General features: G+C 41.0%; 1 protein-coding gene across 1 annotated transcript; it reads left to right on the top strand.

The window, feature by feature from the left end:
* The first annotated feature begins 27 nt into the window (after nucleotides 1-27).
* LOC100649943 (homeobox protein unc-42) lies at nucleotides 28-21,315 on the top strand. Its single transcript, XM_012315505.3, has 6 exons — nucleotides 28-3,195; nucleotides 7,281-7,408; nucleotides 8,324-8,431; nucleotides 17,836-18,018; nucleotides 19,105-19,204; nucleotides 20,393-21,315. Exons 1-6 carry the CDS (start codon nucleotides 2,976-2,978, stop codon nucleotides 20,497-20,499), a joined length of 846 nt encoding a protein of 281 aa, XP_012170895.1. The 5' UTR covers nucleotides 28-2,975; the 3' UTR covers nucleotides 20,500-21,315.
* Nucleotides 21,316-22,217: the final 902 nt, after the last annotated feature.

Genomic DNA, 22,217 nt, shown 5'->3' with positions numbered 1-22,217 from the left:
TTGGGGGGGGGAGGAAAGAATTAAAAAAGCTATCTGCCACGGGATAATAAAAAGGAAGACGGGTCTGCGAATGCAAAGAAGGAAAAAGGAGGTAGGGTGAAAGAGAGTGGCAAAGGGAGGCTAAGGGTTGGTAAGAGGGTGTGGAGAAAGAGGCAAGAGAAAAAAGGAGAAGCAGAGAAGACGACGAAGTCGAGGAGGAGGCAGAGAACGATGAGAACGATGAGGAGGACTAGGACGAGGACGAGGACGAGGCGGAGAGAGAAACGCGAATGCGAACGCGAACGGTCTACTGGTAGAAAGGGACGTCCCACGCGGACAGGCAGTAGTGGTAACGCACATATTGGCCAGACGTTTGTGTGAGTCGTTGGAAAAGCTAGATGGCGAGGTGGAAAGAAAATCGCTCGCAGGCTATTTTCCGGAGGAATTTTTATTGGTAGATCCGCCATGTTGAGGGTGAAGTAGGGGTAGACGAAGCAGCGGAGAACATGCCAGGATTGGTGGTTGTCCGGGTAACGCATCGTTCGAGCATCCAATAGGGTAAAGCGAGGAGAACCTCGTGCTTTCGTTGCCCGACCGAGCACGGGGGTGAAAGGGAGCGCTGGTTACAGGCAACAACCCCCTACCATGGAAGCAGCCCCTCTAAACGTTCTCTGTCCCCCCGCAGAGTCACCGGGATAACTGCATTTCGTGGACAGAATCCCACAAGAACTCACGGCGAGCGGTCGCCCCTCTAACACGGCCGACTCTCCTATCGTTTCGGCTTTTTCCTCCACGTAACGCGTTACGTACCACGGTACGAAGGAAGGGCGCGAGTCATCCTGGACGCTTCCACCTCGTCCTCGTCCTCGTGCTCGTATCCGTACTCGTTTTCGTCTTCATCTTCGTCCTTACCTTCGTCTTTGCCCGCGTCCACTCTTCGTCCGTATCCTCGCGACGCTCCGCGAATCTCGTTCCCCGCGCGGTTTCGATCGGGCGCGCGCCATTTCTCCGCAATTATTTCGATATTTCAATTTTCAAGGGCATACCCTGCTGCCTTCGTGATACTTACCCCTCCCCCTTCTTCTGCCCTCCAATTCTAACCCACCTAATTGCATCGACGAGATAATAAGATTTGAATTTCGAATCGAGGCCACGGTAGCGGTAACGTCCGCTTCTCGTTAAACAGCCGCGCTCTCCTCTCTCTCTCTTACTCTCTCTCTCTCTCTCTCTCTCTCTCCTTCGCCTTCTTCCTTCTTCTTCCTCTTCTTTTTCCTAGCTCGACATCCAACATCCACGTGCGTCTCTCGGCCAAACGAAACGTTTCTTTTCTCCTTTCTCCTCGCTTTCTTTCCCTTTTGTCTCTCGTTCGTCGGGTCGACCGCAACGTCGCTGGATTCTCCGAGAACATCGTTGGGATTCAACGCTACGACGCTTCTCCGTGAACATTGGCGCACCCGGACCCAAACTTGGATCAATCGGATCGTCAAAAGCAGCCTACCAGGATTTAAGATCGATAAGAGTACGCTGTCGCTCGCGATCGCGAAAGGACAATATCGCCATCTCTACAGCTATCGCAAGTTACTAACTGGCAGGAAGACTACGGAGGATAGTGATCTTGTATTTGCAAGACCAACGCTCCGACGAATACGTAAATATCAGGATAGAGTTTCAAACGTGAAATTAGTGTACTTCTGGATGATTTCGCAAACCGAGCGAGGATCCCAATTACTCTTACACGCTACAACCTTGAGGATAAAAAACTGTGAAAATCGTTGGGCAAACGATTGCTGGAATTGGAAGGATTCACGATCGAAACGAGATTAGTTTCTGAAAAGTGTCGCCGATATTGTGTTAAAGAAGTGAAACTCTGGAATATGTGTGAACGGAAATAACTGTTTCTAAAATTACCAAAATTACCAAGATTACCAAGTTACCTCTTACGTCCACCAGAGACTACGTGTACTTTAAAGTCATAGAGAACGTACCTCTGAATTCTTGCTCGCAAGTAAACATCGCGATCGTTGCTTCGAGTCACCAACGAGTCGCCGCGTTGTCACGTAAATATGTGATTTCGCGAATCGAATCGAACGCTGGAAACGTCATAAACACATGTCAGTAGATGTTTGAAAATTCCCATTCGAACATCGATATACAAAATCGTATCGCTTAAAGACGTAACGACTGACGTCTGAACGAAAGATCGTCCCTAAAAGCAACGACGAACGATCGCTCTGGAAGGGATCGAGCAAAGTCGAAAGGACCGATCTCTCGGCGCGTCCAAGCGAGAAGCTTCGAAGCACGTAATAAACTCGAAAGCTGCAAAGACAAACCTTCCTCGTCGGATGTACTCTCGTCTATATCCAAGAACGTAAAATTTATACGCGGTAGATCTGTCGAGAGAATTTCCTAATTCCCTTAGCGCAGGATTCGTCACTGCAAAGAATCGAAGAATCTGGTATTCAAAATCATGATCAATCTGCGTTAAGAGACTTAGAAGGCGAGACTCGTACGTCGAAGGAGTCGACGAGTAAGATACGCGCACGACGCGCCTGTTCTAGAACATTTATATAACAGGATCGACCCTTGGAAGGGATCGAGGAATCGGGAAAATTTAGGATTTCGTGGAAACAGAGAAGAGAAGAGTGCGAAAGATCGGAAAAAATCGATCGTGGTTCCGCCTCTAGAAGGGGAACGACGGAGGATGTCTTGGTAGGTTGTGAAAGAACAACAGGAGCACTTGGTACGAGAGACCTCAACAAGGTCAACCCGGCATCACCCTGGCTAACGACCTGTCTGGAGGTACCGGGGGTCCCGGTGCAGGCGGCGTCGGTTCCGTCGGGGGCACCTCCGTCGGCGGCGGCGGCGGTGGCGGTTCATCGCTCCCGACGACCGCCCTGAGCCTCGATCATCAGCAGTTCAACATCTTCCCTGCGATCTTTAGCAGGCAGTTGAACTTTTCCGCGGCGGCAGCTGCGAACTGCGGTCAAAACAAGCTGATGGACGAACTGAGGCCGAATCTCGGTTTGCTCGGCGTCGGACTCGTCGAGAACGAGAGCTTCCACTTGAATCACAATCAAGAGAAGAGGAAGTGTAGCAGCACGAGCTCGAACGAACAAGATTTCAGCCTTTACGGGGTTCACCAGGGTCTCGAAGCAAGCCCGCCGACACCAGCCGCGACGCCTGGAAGGAGCAGCGTCGGGGCTACTTCTTCCGTTGGTGAGTATCGCTCTGAATTCACTCGTCTTTCCATTCTGTATGTTTCGAGTCGCCCACTTGTTTCACGATCGATTCGGACGTTTAAGTAAAATATTTGGAGAACGATCTTCCAAGCGATACGCACCGATGCTTAGAAGACGCCACGTATTTGCGCACTTGCTTATGTTAGAAGGTTTAATCAAAATTTCTATGGGAAACGATAGATACATGGATGAATTTTATATGCAACGAGGATAAATGTTTAATCTTCTATAAATAGTTAGCCACTAGTTTCTTACCAATTTATGTATCTTACCAGCATCCATTCGCTGTTACTACAAATCGGCTAAAGTATCCGGATGCTTATATAAACGATAGCCACGATCTTATTTGGCTTGACGTTATTTTAGAACGATCGCGCGTCGGTCTGTTTCCTCTAATCACGAACGAAAGAGATACAGACGTTGAGGATGATTTGGAGGTAAAAATGGGCAACGTGTCATCTCGATATAGATGAATTTTCCGCTTGTTGAGCCTCGAGTACACACGTACGTCGACGATAAGATCGGTTATAGTGTTGACAATGGGGTGCAGGACTAGACCATATGGTGGTACCTGTTCTATAGGCTATTATTATGTGCTCGTGGGGTTTCAGAGAGCTTAGCACCAAGGGTGTGCTAATGGGGTTCACTCGAATCGTTGGATGTAGACGCGTGTCGAGTCTTGTCATCGAAGCGAAATGCTGAACAGAACTCTGTCTTCCTCCCTCTTGCTATAAATTGACAGTAACTTGTATTTAATGCCAGAATTCAACGCAGTCCAGCTGTTGGCCATCATTAACGAGTTTAACGTTTTTCCATCGCGAAGTAAAAGATTTTGCGACAAACCGGTCGTTTCGAGTTTCGTCTTTACCAGATAGATGTTTAAAACAAACATGCAACGTGCGTAATTTGCAACTCGATCTCTGTCGGAGGACTCTGAAGATCAAATCAATTAGACTCGAACGACGATTCTGCGGAAAGCCAAAATTTTCGTGCTACGAAAATACGACCGATCTATGTATAGAATATATATAGAAAACATCGACACGAGTCATTTTCAATTTTCCGTTTAAATAATTAGTATCGTCGCGCGTTCAAAACGCCGACGCGAATTGAAAATCCCGCCGATGACGCCGTTACGCTTCTCGAATGCCGAAGACATTCTTCCAAATTGGAATTCGCCGCCGAATTACGCCAGTTTACGGTAATAAAGTTATGGATGAATCATTGGCAAGACGATGAGTGCGGGAATTCGATAAGGGTAGAGACACTGTATGCGATCGTAAGCGTTGGTGTCGCCCGTCTCTCGTTACAGTGGAACGCAAGAACGTGTTTGCGACTTTATCGCAAACGATAGACGCGTCCAACGAGCCAGATTACCATCTTTCTTGCAAAACTTGAAAAGTTTTTGCCTTTATAACGCTTCACAAGGAACGATAATTTAGAGGATTGCGTAGGCCGATGGTTGTGTGAACTGTGACGGTCTATGACGAAGGTATACAAAAGCTCGTATAACATTACGACTAGCGTTCGAATAAAGCTGGCGGTCGTGTTGAAAAATAACTTGGCATATATACCAAAGTTACAAATAAAGAGAACTTTTCGAGATGCGTTTGTATCGTTGTTACTTGGAAACTGGCATCACATTTTGGACGATGTTGATGTACGTGGAACGTAGAATTCTCTGGCAAACCATGAGAGCGATCGGATGCGCCTGTAAATATTGGAAGGGTGGAAAATATTAAAAATAAGATAGGAGGTTCAACAGGTCGCACGGTAAAATTTTATTACATTTCTGCGGATCTTATTATTCGGTAATGACTTTGGCGCGATGGGTCCAATTTAAGTGGAGAACGTCCAGCGTTTTGTTTTTTCCCTTGAAGGTCAGACTTTTCAGGAACGAGATGAAACTGCCGTAGTATTCTAATGCAAATGAAAACTCTGCAACGTTCAGCTAAGCGAAAGAAGGGAGGAAAAAGAAAGATGGAAGAAGAGAAACGGAGAAAGAGAGAGAAACGGGGAGGGAAAAATTAATGTCGTTAACCCTCTGCGTCCTCCGTGGCATTAAAAGTACTCAAGCGATGGTCTTTCGCGCGATTCCCTAGCCCCTTTTAATACGCGAACCCGCGAAATTTCTCTACTACAAACGACGGTTTCCGTTTCTGTTTTCAAAAAAGACGATTTAATATTACTACCTGAACGAACTTACCGAAAGTCAGCTTCTCGTACGGACGATAGAGTTTCTATGCTATTTACTAGACATTTTATACGGCAAACGCATTTAACGCGATCGTTGTATAGGTATCGGAACGTGTTAAAACACATAAATTGTCCCTTTTAGTTGAGACGTCGTAACTAACGTTTTTATCGTTCTTTGAGATAAATTTCGTTGAAATTCGTTTGATGTATTTCGTTTCGTCACATTCGTTAATACGTTCGTAAAAATAAGATCAGACAGTCGTAAGTTGTAAAAATTGCGTAGCATCGAGGAACAGAGATTTGTAATTGGAGGAAGAATCGATCGAAAAAGTTGCCAGCGACGGGATAGCTTTTCGTGTTAACTGGAATTTGGTGGCAGATGCCGATGGAAGACAGCTGCGAAAGCTGCACGGGTCTGCCTTATTAATAATCCCATAGATCGTGTCATTTGCCAGCTCGTTTACCTTGTTAAAATCGCTGGTAATTATTTCGAATATAGCATTCTGGACGGATAATAGTCGTAGAGCTCCTTTTCCAATTATTTTAATCCGCGATAAAGGTAGCCATTTACTTTAGAAAATGGAAAATAAACGAGGGTTTGATTTTCAACAATAAACGAATTCAATTATTTTCTTGGAAGAAAAAGTAAATATAAGAACGTAAATGTAAGGTTTTCAGTCATATTTTTCGCTTCATATTCGAGACGCGACGTGCAAAGAAATTTTGAATAATATCGAGCATGTTTCGTTATTTGTTGTTATTTCAACAACTTCTTTCGACGTATTATACACTTTTTACATTTATGCCGTAACATGTTACATCTCGCACACGCGAGAACCTTAGTATCTTTCCTTAGTCTACCGCTTCTGTCGCACCTGGTCGAAAATTTGTTGCCATGGCTAGCATCGTTAATGTCTATGGTAATATCGAAGTAGACGGAAAATCGACGTAATCGCGACACCTGTTGTTGCCATAAACGAGTCATTGTTACGCGTTGTTCCGTAATCGCCAAAGGTCGTCGTTCCAACTCTCGGCTTTTCTTTCTTCTTACCTCGATCGCCGACCGTTTCTAACTAGTATCATTATACCAGCGTAAAGTTTCGTGAAACGTACAACGATGAAAATCCGTAGCAAGTATTCTTTGTTAATTTACGACAAATAAGTATATGAAATAGGCGCTGCCATCGTGTCAATGGTTTCGCTAAGAAACAGATCATAACGCGCAGATTTGCCTCGTCTTCTGGCTGAACTTGACCGAGTTTCACTGTTCACCGGGTAACGGGGCAAGGTATGTAAAGTGGACAGCATTCATCCTTGAACATTGAATCAGCATGTAACATGATTAGGTCATTAACGCCCTAACCAAGTTAGCATAGTGCGAGGGACTTCGCTCGCCACCGTTACCCCGACCGTACGTTCGTATGTTCGTTCATAAAGCCGATACCGTGAAACAACCAAGACGAACGCAGACTTCTACATCGAGACTGTAACCTCGTGTCAGTCGTTCTCTCGATTCGTACGCGGTTCCTTAGCCATCGATGGTTACCGCGTACATTATCGAAAATATTCCGACAGTTTTCTCCTTTTTCACGGGATATAATTTGGCAGAAAGTTACGGATAAAAAGGTTTTATTTCGTTGTCTATCGTCGCAACAGCTACGCAACGAAATATTACGACAGGATAAAGTTGATTTTTACGTGAGCCAAGATGCGATAACGAAATCGATGTTTTTATTAACTGCAACTTATGGGACTATTCTTCCGTTGTTGGAGCGAGTCTTTGTCTTCGAACGGTTCAATTTTCGGAAATGAATTTTGATAGGTCGACTAAATGAAAACTAATTTAATTGATTTTTTCAATTTCAGGCGCGGAAGGAGCTTTTAAAAAGTTAAAACCCGACCCTTGTGCTTCGAGTCCTCACATCGGCCATACACCTACCACCGCCAGTTGTCCAACACCCGCTCGACGACGGCACAGGACCACTTTTACGCAGGTTTGCTCTTAACTTTACATTAACTTGACGTTCACGCGCATAAGAGAAAAACGTATATATTTTCGAAGCTTCCAATTTTTTCTCGCGTGCAAAAGTTTCTAATTAATTACCGTTGCTATCGCGCGCATAGAAAGGGCCGTTTTCTCAACTAGATCTTTGCCTGTGTGCAGTTTCTTCAAGATATCGATACATTTAATCGAAGTAATTTCCAGTATCATGCCACGTATCTTTTCAATGATCGTTCAGTTGTTTATTCCAAATACCCGAATGGATCAACGCATGATTATTTTAAAATAACATCTAAAATAAAATCGGAAAAATATGTATTTTCAAATAATGTTACATATTTAAAAATTATTTGCTAAAGTCGTTTGAGAAGTGATTAATTTTTAAAGCGGCGTTAGTATTTCACGCGGTATTTTACACACAGAAAATCTAATTAATTCGTTTGAAATGAAATAATTTATTTGTCACATTATGGAATAAATTATTCCTTATTTACTACTATGTTTATTTGTTATTTGATTTTGATCGTGATAATAGATTTTGCGGTAATATTAAAATAAATTTGACAAAATTTTAGTTCAGATCCGAGCCAAATCGGATGACATATCGTTTAAACACGTAATCATTTCCAAAATATTTTCTCGAAACAATGCCCAAGCCTGATACGATTTTCTACTTAAGGTTTCCCCTAATTGAAAAGAATCGATTCGTTCGTTGCATCGTTTTTCGCGACTGTCTGCACCCATTGTTACGATTCTCGGTAGCTGGATTATTTACGGATAAACTCGTTACACATATTTCGATAACGAAATTTCGATTACCTCGATCCCCGAGATCTTTCGTGTAGCGTTCAAATTTCCTGTCGGTAGTTCAGATCGGCTTCACTACGGCCTTCCAATTGTTTCGCAGGAGCAGCTGGCAGAATTGGAATCGGCATTCGCAAAATCTCATTATCCAGACATATACTGCAGAGAGGAATTGGCGAGGTCCACGAAATTGAACGAGGCTAGAATTCAGGTGAGTATCGTAGCTTTGTAACGAAGAAGAAACATAAGAAACTACTCGATTCACTTTCTCCCAAGCATTGAATTTTTCGAACGATTGATCTGAAATTAAAGAAAGGTCAGCCTTGTGAAATCGACTGGAATATTTTGTAGCGTTTTTGTAAAATCCAATGGACCATTAGCGTAAAATCATTTTCACCTTTAATTCACACGAACGCCTACAATTGCCATTTCGAGAATTTATTTTACCGATAGAGATTAACAAAAAAAAAAAAAAGAAAAAATATTGGAAACTCGAAGGTTAATCAAGCGAATTGCATCTTCTGGCGAAAATTTGTTGCTCGATAATAAAATTCGACGATGTATCCCACGAAATTTTCTCCCCATTTAGCTGCCGATGGTCTTCAAACAGATTTGACGTGCTGTTTCTCGCGAAACGTTACACATATATTCGTATATATATTTTCTGTGCGTCCATCTTTTTGGCCATGAGTCATGCAATAATCGAATCAAAGACGCATGTAGGGTGGCAAAATGAAATTACGCGCGCAAATGTCGATCCAAGATACCCTCGAGTCTTTCGGGGGGTTGCAGAGTCAATCAGTGGAAACGGAGGCGTTTCGGACAAACTTTCTGATATCCACTGTAAAATAGGGAAATAGCAGACACGGAATTATCGATATCGACGAACGTTGGGTTCGTTGCTTATTCCAGATTAGGGTAAATTTTGTTTGAGACGAAGATGAGAAAAAGACGACTCTAAACGACCAACTTTTCAAGTATTATGATATTTTTATCTTAGAGATAACACAGAGAAAGCATCTTTATTCCGAATATTAAACGGATAGAGAAAAAGAGGATTAGAGACTGATGCGATGTCAACGAAATTTCAAAATATTTAGCGCATAATACAGTTTCAAATTTATTTTTCTCGAGAGCGAAACATCGTATGGAAAAATTGTATTCTACATTTTTTATCTCCTTTCAAACGTTAGTTGGTTCAAACTCCTCGAAATTAGCCAGATCGAAGTACACTTTGCCAAATCTTCAAAGTCGATTTTTTCGAAAACACAGCCTGGGCTGAAAAACTGTTATACCAAATCCTTTTCTTATTTTTTCGTACCCTTTGTTTTAGAATCATCCACTGACAGGTTGTACTGCGATTATTTCCCAGCTCCGCGCTTCTCGTATCGCGGTTAACATATCCAAGTATGATCAACGATTTCTTGAAAATATCGAGAAAGTAACGCGGAAAATATGTTTCAGTTTATAGTTGAGTTATTCGGAGCATCGTGCTTTCGCGTGTCACTGTATTTCGTAATGCAGTGGCCGAAATTTCCATAAAGCCACTGATGCTTTTTGATAAAATTGCATAATTATTTCGTTCTAACGAGCTTCGTAACCATTTTCGGGAAACCAGTAAAGAAACAGGTACATGTACACGGATCGTAGCGATAGAAGTAGCGTTGATTTAAAAAACACGTAGAAATATAATTGAAGAGAAAACAAAAACGCGAGATTTCTATAGGGCCACGCGCTTTTTCGATAAATAAAATAAAAACTGACGATAATTTCTTCGCTGTATCCATATTAATAGTTCGTACAATTGGCATTTTTTCAAATTACATCAAAAATGCAACTCGGTGTTGACAAAATCAGATTTTGTAACGTTTCTTTACCGATAGACGCCTACGGTTCGTTTACCACCTTTGATAATTCACCGATGCGATTACATCGCCCGCTATTGATGCGATAACTTTTCTCCCAAATATTCGCCGAAGATTTTCTATGGGATTCAAAACCGAGGAACAAGCTGGCCATGTTAAAACCTTGTACATCTTTTTGATTCATCCGCTGTTTCGTGCGAAGCATTGTCGTGCCGGTAAATGAAACTGTTATCTGCGATTCTTTCCGTGAACGATACCGTAAACCACATCTCTCTACATATACGTTCTTTTTTCTAGTTCTATCGAAATGCCATCGTACACGAACTTTTCACTGCAACGAAACGATTATAAGATTTCAACGGAAAAGAAAAAATATATCGACCGTATGGAAATAGTCGACGCATAAAATATCAGCCACCGTACCCTTACGTATCCACGTGAACGTACTTAATCGCTTTATCAAGGAACGCTAACGATCTACGATTTAATCGACAAGTTGCGAAAGAAGGAAAGGTAAACATTCGATACGAGCGAACGCGTCAGCTGGAAGATGAAACGCGACAGATTCGAGGGTAGTGGTGCGGTTTTTGACAACGTTAAAGAATGGACAGGATGGAGAGGACTCCGGCGACCGTAGCTGGGCAAAGGATTCGCGTTAGCCGGTGCAGAGCCGCCGCTGGCCCCTCCGAATCCTGGAGCGGTACATATTAAAACAGTCGCCAGTGCGTTTCGCTCTTTTGATATATAATGCAGGACGGTGTTGTTTGAGTTAAAAGCCCAGGAACCGCGGTGACTTAACCCTGTTAAACTGCGATGCCAAGTAAAACGCGGTTTGCTTTGCTTTTACTCGTTGGTTATAATCCATGCACAAAGTGTCCACCAGGCAGGAAGTGGCTTCACCAATGCGGCGGAGACTTTCGAACGCGTTCATTTGCCGGCCTCAAATGTAAAAGTATCCAAGCCGGTCTTGAAACGTCGTTTCTAGTCATTAACTTTTGAAACATCGATGCACCGACCGTTTCCGCTAATTTCTCCGTTCGGTGTTTTTTCCAATCGCTCGCAGCTTTTCCCGTCACCAGCATCCCTTCGCGACGGTTAACGTCGAACAGATCGTAACGGAGATCGTAATAGAGACGACGGATGGAAAAACACGATAAGCAAATTGCCGATGCTTTTGGATTCGACGGATTATTCTCGTTTTTTAACTGAGTTACGCTAAGTGTCATCTTTTTCTTTTTTTCTTTTCTTTTTCGAACATCGAACGGCGTTAAAAATAGAAAATTCAAATCGCGTTCGCGAACGTAAGAATTAGTATAAACGTCCACACAGACTACCCGTCGTGCTCTGTACGTTATCGTTTCTATCCGATATTTTCAGCGAAAACGACCGACGAGGTTGCTCCTAGATTTAATCCTCTTTTCCGTTTAAACGCGTTACTGCAAATTTATAGATAACATTCACGATTCATTGATCGTTCCTTCGCGAATATTATACGTAGGTATTTTTAGGAACAGATAGAACACGATAAGCCATTATACGCTATTTCTTTTGGGATTAAGGAAAATAAGAGCATAAAGTTAAATGGTAGAGTTACAACTTTACAGTGGAGTTTCAACTTGGATTAAAAGTTCGCTAATCGAATTTCACAGTCGAATGAAAGTACACGTTACGTTCTGTATGTATATCTAGCGACGAATTTCTCGTCTACAGCGTCTACGATATTTCAAATTGCTGCGAATACCGTTCGAGCGTACATTAGAACCGACTAAACCATCGGTTTCGAAGACTCGGACATGTCTGAAATTACTCGACGTCCTGTGGCTCGATCGAGAAGGAAACGTAGGAAGAATATCTCCAGCCAAACGAATAACAATGAAACAAATAAACGAGTTTCAGGTTGGTCGAATTAATTCGAACGAGCCTTTGTTCTACGCTGTTAAACCATCGAAAAAGGAGAACGTTGCGCGCTTCGTTAAACAATTGGGAAAAGAAGTTGGAAATTATCAGGGAACGCGCGTTTCTATTTCATTGAAATATTCGATGCCACGGAATTCTTTGAAGGCTGCCGTGGTAGCTACGGCATTTTGTATTTTGGAAGATGGCGACACGCGAACAGGGTGCTCTTGGATGAAAGAGAAATAGGTAGGGAACGGCGGTGGCAAAGTTGAGATGAGTTGGGAAGGAAGGGTGGTTGGGTGGCGCTGTACCGGAGGCTGCCATTATATCTGAGCCGCCATTTTAAATTGAATTTTCTCCACCCTAGATAGATCTGAAACGTCTCGGCCTTGCCGAGGTTCTTCCTTCGTTGCGAGACGAGGAGTAAGAAGATGAGGAAAAGTAGAGGGAAACCGTACGAAGGGTACCAAACTCCCTATGGCTCGGCTCCCTATCTTTCTCTTCTCTTCTCTTCTCTTCTCTTCTCTTTTCTTCTCTTCTCTTCTCTTCTCTTTTCTTCTCTTTTCTTCTCTTTTCTTCTCTTCTCTTCTCTTCTCTTTTCTTCTCTTCTCTTCTCTTCTCTTCTCTTCTCTTCTCTTCTCTTCTCTTCTCTTCTCTTCTCTTCTCTTCTCTTGTCTTTCCAACCCCTGTTTCGCGATGGATACTCTACGTCTTCGCTATCCTGTCCAAATGCTAACGGTAGAATTTTGTCTAACGAGGAACGGGGTAAAACACGCGAGAATGTAGAAAGCTGATTGCAATTTAATCGACATTTTCATACTGGCGAAAGAAAATCAGCTGGACCTTTTATACGTGGTATTTACTTTGGACGATGAATTCTTATATTTATGTTTATATAAGTAGATCAGAGATATTTATGGAAATGCGCGTTATCGTGGACATAATTAAAAGAAACTAGAAACTGCGCTGAGATTTCTGTCACGTGTTGTACGTTATAACGAGTACACCTTATTTTAGATACTTTATACACACGTTACGCGCATTTTACGCACTTTCGCGTGATTGATTCTCTTATTTTCCATAGGAGAGCGATTTTAAGATGCGATACCTGGTCGACCAATCACGCGTTACCAAGAAACTGTCTTTTTATTGATAATGGTAATACGGTATAATGATAACGGTTAAGAAAAAGGATAGCATCGTGGTAAGAGAATAATTCTCGAATCACCGCACAAGAAATCCCATTACCTCGAGGAAAAAGAAAGGTGAATCCGAGACCCAATATTAAGTTAGCTAAGTTTTCATTCGACCTTTTTACTTCGATTCGACTTCCGATCGAAGCCTACCTAGTGGGCGTTTTACGAGAAAATTGACTTCCTATCTGAGAGGAAATAAGAAAAACTGGCGAGCGAAATAAAAAATTACCAACGTACATTCCTCGCTTTATCATCGGACGGAATATACTTTTTTAGATCGCTGCACTCCGAATGAAACTCGCGTTTACATTTATTATTTTACGGTTTCTTGTCAAATCTTCCACTGCTCGCGAAATATTCTCCCTTTCTCTTTCCAACCAATGATTTTTACATCTCCCACGCGGAATTGCGAATCCATCAGTTTTAACATACTTTTATATGTTGCAAGAACACCGCGAATGTTCCGATTAAAAAGAAATCTCAATCTCGACAAGTATACAGAACAAGGTAAACTTCTCCTTTTAATATTTAACGAACAAGACAAATCTCTACGTTATATCGGCACTTTTTAAATCCAGAAGCGCCCAGAAAAATATATCGCAATGAGCCGCGATCTAGTTATCGAGACGCGCTGTAGTTTCTGCATGATCCAACGAAGAGATATAAAATTCGAAAGATAGAAGACACGCAGCCTACGATCCACGAACGTTCGTTCGACAAAGTGTACGTGTACGCGTGTTCTGGTAGGAGGGAAGAAAAGTAGGCGATGAGGCAAAAAGAAAGTAGTAGTAGGTATATTTTCTTGAAGAAAGTAATCCATTATCTCGGGATCCATTTTCTGTCTCTATACGTGGGTTAGCTATCAGAGTACGGAGTGTATTCTCTTAGGTATACAGAGGGATAGTTTTCTTGGTCGTGGTTCTCAAAGTAGCAGACATTTTGAGCTGTTCTCTACCCTTGAGGGAGAGAGAACTGCACTTTCGCTATCCCATCTTCTGGCGCTATCTTTCTCTACGGCAGAACATAGCTGGGCGGAGAAAGGGAGGATTGGAGAGCACGGTTATTGAATTACCAACTCTTAGCTTTCCAGTTCTTGTAGGGTGCGCGCCTTAAGGGACGCGCGCAAGTATGTTCGCAAAAAGCTCTTTCAGAGGAGTTGTAAATAAAAGGAGCGATCCGCGTTTACGAGACCTAGTCGCTTAAACGCATCCGTATATTTATTTACGGATAAACATACACGAATTACCTTTCTTCCGACCGATTTGTTCGATGCCTTTCACGGATCAGCTTTCAGCGACGAGTCGAATGGTTTTCAGGCAGACATAATCCGGCGTAATTAGATTTTTCGTAGATGCTTACGCAGAGATTATACAAAGTTCGCGATACGTTTGTTTAAATCGTACAATTCGTACATCGTATAATTTTCAGCGCATCGATCGATGCAATTTCTTGTTTCTTGTATAAACGTATCGGGCTATTCGCGTTGGAAAACGATCGATTTAGTAGATATTTTGATCGTGATACAATTTATCACGTAAGAGACTCGATTAAAAGATACCTGCGAACGTATTAAAGAAGCAGCAGCAAGATAATCCAATTTCGCGCTTTTAGCATTTCGAATTACTTCATCTTCTCGATTAAGCCAATATTTTTACAAATATGACGCGAAAAATAACAATGGGAACGATAGACCGGGTTTCATTATCGATCGTTTTCATTTTTTTTTTTTTTTTTTTTTTTATTCAAGATATTCTCAAACGCTTTTCGGCGATACGTTTGATAAATACATCCTGCAGTATTAATAACGTTTAGAGCCACCATTTTTATGGATTCGAAGCCTGTTCTATTCGCAAGCACGTATTAACGTGCGTGTGTGTGTGTGTGCAAAGTGAAATGTCGTTATATTTGCTGGGTAATATAATTTGCAGCGATGCATACTCGAATACTTTGAACTTTGACTTTTAGATCGGAGCTCTATCATAGAGTAGTACATCGCCATAATCAAAAATAAAGGCCTTAAAAAGGAATAAACGAATCGCAGTACTTTTTGACGCGCGGTGTTCTCGAACAGAATGCTTCGAAAATCTACGTTTCGATAGAATATTTCGATAGAAGGTATCGTATCGGTAACGTATACAGTACGAATAAAACTATCGGCACGGATTCTGTAAAATTCTGCATTTTCCCCAAAAAAAAAAAATACTATTCTTTGTTTCATCTTCTCGTGAGATATATAACATTTGTGGCTTGGAGATATACGTATGCGTATCGTCTACGTATGTGTAAACGTACATCGCGCAAAGTCTTATTAAAAATTGATGGAATACGAAACCGATAGAAGACTCGCAGTAACAAGAAAGTCAAATTTGTTGCTCTGGAAATTCATATATATTTCGTGTATAAATATATTACTGGAAACAAGATATTTATAAACCAACTCTTAAATCGACAGAGTCACAGATCGATCGGTAGACTATTATTTTAATAGTACACGATCGTAGTTGGTTAAAATCGTGTACATTATTATAGATGGGACGTAAAGTAAAATTATTCTTTGTTACGGCATTATTATTTTTGACGAAAGTTTCTCTTCCTTCCCTCGACGACTACGACAACTTCGATGCGAAACTAATGACTCAGGGTGACACGTAAATTCAAATTATTTGGGATGCAAGTATCTTTTGTGCAAGTGCAAATCGGCTCATGTGCCATGAATTCAAATGCGGGTCGCAATTGGTTATGCGTGGTGCTTCGCTTGTTCCGTGATTTCCGTATGTGCAGTTTAAAATGATGTAGGTATAGCCAGATATACGCGTACGTATACACGCGCGTCCCTTTTTGAAATTATCGATACAATCTCTTTGCCTAACAGCCGATACATTGTGTTCCAGATTTAATTCACAAAAGAATTTATATCAATCCAATACACGATGGTAATGACATTTTACGAATAGTTCGTCGACTGTCTTTTTAATAATAGAAAGAGAAAGAAAAGGATGTCGATACTGGCGCAGCGACGGTCCCTCGCTTTCATTTTTCCATCGCTACGTCTGACGCCTCATTTCGAACAGTCGTGTTTTATTTTTTATTTTGTACGCGTAAAAATGCAATCAATGCAGCGTGGAAAAATATACAAAAATATATAAGGCTTGTGTTTCAGCGTAATTTTTGTACTACGATGCTTAAATACGTTTCGTTTAACGATTGCTGAAATACTTCGAGTCAAAATTCGGCTCCGTAAACTCGCACAGCTAAATGACCATCTGTATTTGACTTCTTTCGTTCAGCTCTCACTCGTCGTCAATTCCCTCGTTCTGACAACTATAATTTTCCTTCTTCTTTATCTCTACCGACAGTACTCTCAATTTACACTCACAACGGTACAAAATCCACGGTATTCAAATTGCCCAACAATTTTTCATCGGGCAATTCTTTCCCTTCCATTCTATCGTCGTACGTTCTCCTTTGACCCACCTCTTACGGACACCGGAACATCATCGGCGCGGATGTTTTGCGAGCTACGCTTCGAAAACTACGTATCGTACTTCCATCGAGAGACAGAGAGAGAGAGAGAGAGAGAGAGACAAGAAATACGCGAAGAGAGAAACGGACTAAAAAGAGACGTGATACGGGGAACGGCAAATCAGAAGGAAATAGAGAAAAATAACGGAAGAAAAAAGATACGGAACAAGTAGAGAAAACCAGGCTTGATCGAGCCACCCTCGTGTGTCACTCGTTTCGCCATGCGATAGCGTGCAAGAACGAGAGAGAAACCGAGAATGAGAGACTATGCCTGTGTGTGTGCGTGCGTGTGTATGTACGTGTGTGTGTGTCTAGGTGCGTGTATACGAGTGTACGAGGGAGACAGTGAGAAGAGGAGGAGAGACGGTGCACAGTAGAAATGTCGATAAAACATGTTGGCCAATGAGGAAGCTTGGAGTGACGTCACAGTCGTGGCATTGGCCAATCAGGAGGCACTGGTAACATCACCACGAGGGTGGAAACAAGTCAACCCCAACCAGGGGAGAGGCTTTTCTCTTTCTGGGGGTTGCTTGGAAAAGGGTCGGTTGGCAGGGAATCGCGAGAACCCGGAAGAAGAGAAGAGAGGGGAAACGAAGAAGGAGACCATAGGGTGGATGGGGGAGGGGGTGGTAGGGGGTTGTAGGCGTGATGGAGGGTTGAGAGGGCGATAGAGGGTTCGAGGGTGGCGGTTGGAGGTTCGGGGATTCGGTGTGCATGCCGGGGAGTCGCTGGTGGCGGTTCAGGCAACCCCCAATATGGGTTTACTAATCCCGCGAAACAATGGAAATTGCCCGATGCAAAATGGCGATAGATAAACTACTCTACCTCGGGGAGAGTCCGAGAAAAGCGGGAATAGCTCAGCGACCGACGATGGAGAAGAGAAATGCCCCCCCCCCCGTCCCCGCCACCCCCTCGTTTACAGTCTGATTAACGCGTTCTCATAGATTCGATTCGAGAACACGAGTTCGAACGTACATATTTTCGAAACTTCGAGTCGACTCGTCTAACGAGCTCGTTCGCCTCTCGCTGTTGCACCTTTCGCGAACATTAGGAAAACGTTATTACGATACTTTACGTTTTACTTGGCTTTCCGATGAATTTTCCTAAATTCTATCGCACTTTCTTCGCACCGGTAGGTCTGGTTTCAAAATAGAAGAGCGAAGTATCGGAAGCAAGAGAAGCAACTTCAGAAGGCCCTGACTCCGATTCCTGCTTGCCAAGGTGCCATGATGAGGAATATTTATCCAGGTGCCAGCAGAGGTTATCAACCGTATCCTCATCCTCACAATAGCATAAATGGAATAAACCGCTACCCTCAGGCAAGTCATTCGTCTTTAAAATATTCATCCGTAATTTCTTTTCAGATCTCTTGCAACGATCGATGGTTTCATCTTCTTACAAGTTGTACGAGGTGTTGCAGGCCTTTTTCCGCAAAACAGTGCCATAAAATATGCTACGACTAAAAATAAGAAATCACGAAGATCGACAGCACAGATGCTCTGTTAAAAGATTAGAACAAAATTATTATGCTGACATTGCTTTGCGAAAAGAAACCTGAAACACCCTTCGTATAGATCATCCATCGAAATTCTTCGTTACCGTTGAAGATTTTCTCAAAATAGTCGTACGTAGTTTCACGTACGCCGAAAACCGAGATATTAGGTATCGATACGAACGTGATAAAATATGAGTGACGTTTCAAGGTGTGTAAATCTATTGTCACGTTTCAGTCGCGATATGATTCATTATATTTTTATCGTATTTACATATATCAAAAAAAAAAAAGGAAAAAAACGAAAATCGTTAACGCTGACAATGAATGCGTCACGCCTACCAAGCAACGTATCGTATCCCTACGAATGAATTCGATGCGTTTCTCGTTAATGATTTTAACCGAGGTATTAAATTGAAGTGCACCTGAGCGTGCGTCCGGCGCATCGCTATCGGTCGATGTAGCTAAATTGCATTTCGACTGATTAGTTGGGTCGGACGGATTACCGAATGCCTACCGGTTTAATTAAGCCAATAATTCGTCGAGCGTATCGGTTTGCCGATAAAAAAGCTTCGAGATCCTCTTAATCGATCTTTGAAGTCATGTTTGACGTACCACGATAAAATTTACCGATACTTGCTATGATCTTTTTTCATCCGTTACCATTTCTAGCTGTAATTCCTCTTCTCTATATTAATCCAAACTACCATTCCACGATAACAAGTTTCCACTATTTCTTGTCCTGTATGTCGATTTAAATTTTTGATCGATCTTTCGAACAACAAAGTTTGATTTTATTTATTTCGAGGAAGAACCAATAAATCCCCTTTAAACGATACGACGAAATAATACTATCGTATTTTCCTTGCGTAACGAGTAGTTAATTTATATATGAATTTATGTTTACATGTAGATGAGTACGACGTCCTATCCAAGTATGACACAACCATTTTCTATGTCACATTCAGCGTCGAATATGTCTGCAGTTACTGGTATGAGACAAGATGCGATGGGTGAGTGATCTCTAACTATGCGCTATTCGAATAATAGCCTGTTAATCGATTTACGATTTCATTAACTTGCGAGTTAATTTATAATTAGAAATATTTTATTTCGTAGCTTAAGCGAACCAACGTTATATCCGAACGTTGCACGTTCTATCCAAATACGAACAATAATCGTTGTAGAATTAATTGGTATAATCGGAAAATGTATTTGTCGGCATTTGGTTAATTCGAAATTTGATTTGCTGTCGTAACATTACCATCGATGCTATAGATTTATCGTTGTTACGTGTCCAATTACAAAGTGTAGAATTTGCAGAAATATAAAAGAGGCAAAGGCTGAAACATATTAGAATCCATCGAATCCTATAGAAATGAAAACATCCGCTTGTTTTTCTTTTTTCTTTTCGTAATTATCATAGGCGTTGGTCTAAAGTTATTAAATGACTTGGTAAAACGTTGGACCGGAAATGACAGGAATCGGACATCCGTACAAACGTTCGTTCGTTCGTTCAGTCCAAGACGTTCTCTCTATTTCCGCTCGAATGCCGTCTTACATCATTTCCGGCGCAAGATGGAATATCGCTTTAAAATCGAATCAAGACTATTCGCGAATTGGCTGTCTATGCCGGTGTTCGTGTTCGAGTTTTCGCTCGGTATAGAGCGTAGGTCTTCGGCGAATATCTCTGGCTCTTATAACGATTTAACGTCTTAATGCGATAACAAATCGGCCGATTAACGATTACGACGAACCTCCTGGAAAAGTCATTAAATCGATTCACCGGATTGCTTTCTTAAGAGAAAAGAAATTTACTTTCGTTCGTCGAGCTGTTTCCGATGGGAAAGGATGGATGGATATCTCATTGTCAGTCTTCCTTTTTCGCGTTAAATCGAATAGCTATTTAACTTATTATAACTGATCAATAAATTCTCCGTATTAAAAAGATAATATTCCGCGTATATCGTTATCTTACGTTCGCGACAATTATTATCGCAATAATTATTGCCATTGGCGACGTATAAAGACTATGGAAAGGAAAAGAAGGAGATTTCCTATTTTTTTATAAGCAAACGATTTTAACGTTCAATCTCGTTAATCGATCAACGAAAATTACCTTTTTTTTTTTTATTTCGGAGCTAAAGATAAGAGTCTACGGGATGGATCGATTTATCTACTAATTTATTACTTCATTTCAGGCATGTCAGCCGAGGACGAGTGGTACAACAAGAGTATTTCCGCTCTAAGAATGAATACGGCTCATCATCCCAACCTCGCTGCGCCAATGTTGCAATATCAAACATAATTGTAAACATTATATGAGTGGATCAGACGAAATCGTTACGATATATATATATTTGACTGCATATCTTCATTCAGGCAACTTAGCACCGCTAAAACGTGTTGTCAAGAGGAGACGAGATTACTTCTCGATACTATGAAGTACGTTTAAGAGAACAGTGAAACGAAATCGAATTAACGCGAATCTCGTGACATTTTGCACAAAAAGAGACGAAAAGTCGAATTTACGATAGACACGAAACAATATCGTGTTAAACGGTTTAAACGTCTTACCATGATTATTCGTTCATTAACGTTATGATAGAAAAATCAGCTCTGACTATTGCGTTTCAGTTAACGAGATATGATCTCTAACATTTCGTCGTAATGTTAATGATATTTCGACAAAAGTAACTTTGTTAATATCATTTGGTATTATTGGTAAAAAGAAGTAACAAATATTATTCATGTGCGGCGTTATGCATACACACGGATGATATGTATAATTTCATTAAACACACATATTCGCACATAACATTATAATTATTAGTGAAAATGATTATGTATGTACACAATTTTCTATTATTCTGTACAAAGCGTGATATACATATTTCGATCGAACTTTCAATTCTTAAATTAAGCGATACATGTCTGTAGGATCGGAAGGATTTCATTTTTCGTAACGATAGTAGAAATGCATATTGCCGTGTAAAGCAGTTTTGCATTTGAATTTATCCAGATTATTTCTAAAATAACGATAAAAACAGTGTTCCTTTGTTGTTCGTTCGTCTTATTTTTATGATATACAGTTTCTTTCCAACGCTGATAAAGGCAAAGTCAGTGACTAAATGAAACGAACTTGTATTTCGTCTTTTCTTCCTTCTCTATCTTTTTATTCTCCTTTTTTTTCTTTTTTGACACAGCACGCGCTACGCATAACTAACAATTAGAATAATCAATATGCACGCAGAGTGGAACTCGATACGCGCACGGTCCACGTAATCTTTTTGTTAGTTTCTTAACAACGATCCAAAACAGTTTCGTTAACAGAGGAGATTGTAAATAAGGAAGAGATACGTATACAGTGTAATCAACAGATATTCTAGCATATGCGATTTTTCAATGTCCTTTTAAAGATATAAGCATACCTAAACTTAGTGGAATATTAGGTATTGATTTGTGTGCTTATGTTGGCCAGAGTTTTAAATAATCAGGATGAGAGACGAGGATAACTGACAATGTCTTGCGTTTGAAATTTGAGAGACGCCAGGGGTCTAAATAGATAATTACGTGAATTTCTATACGCAGTTCCTTTTTTATCTTAAGTAATTTTGCACCAAATCTTATATCTGTCTTGCAAAATTAATAATATTATACATATTATATTATACATATAAGGTATAATATATTATACCTTTAAGACTTAATTCGCCAACAATGTTGTAAAATTATTTTAGTTATTAGATGCAATGGTTTCAAAATATCAAAAGTAAATCGGTATTTGATTTTAATCTTAATCGAATTCTTAAAGCATCGAAATAAAGTTACTTTATCTCGAAGAAAATACACAATTATGTATCTATCTATATCTACATCTTGTATACATGATGTAGAAGTTGTATGCTAAATTACAGATAAAATCTTATTTCAAATGTAAATATATCTCTTAGCAGTTTCATATTTAATGCCTTTCTGGCTTAAAATGAATAATTAAATGAAACATCATATTGATTTACTTTCAAT

The sequence above is a fragment of the Bombus terrestris genome, chromosome 13 (genome assembly GCF_910591885.1).
Source record: "Bombus terrestris chromosome 13, iyBomTerr1.2, whole genome shotgun sequence".
Classification (NCBI taxonomy): Eukaryota; Metazoa; Arthropoda; class Insecta; order Hymenoptera; family Apidae; genus Bombus; species Bombus terrestris.
The sequence above is the reverse complement of the archived record's forward strand: the minus strand, read 5'-3'. Positions and strand labels throughout refer to the sequence as shown.

What these genes read in the sequence shown, in the direction of transcription:
- LOC100649943 (XM_012315505.3), top strand. Translation starts at nt 2,976, where the DNA reads ATGGACGAACTGAGGCCGAATCTCGGTTTGCTCGGCGTCGGACTCGTC. An exon ending in CGGGGCTACTTCTTCCGTTG is followed by an intron (nt 3,196 to 7,280) that starts GTGAGTATCGCT and finishes TTTCAATTTCAG; the next exon opens with GCGCGGAAGGAGCTTTTAAA. An exon ending in ACAGGACCACTTTTACGCAG is followed by an intron (nt 7,409 to 8,323) that starts GTTTGCTCTTAA and finishes ATTGTTTCGCAG; the next exon opens with GAGCAGCTGGCAGAATTGGA.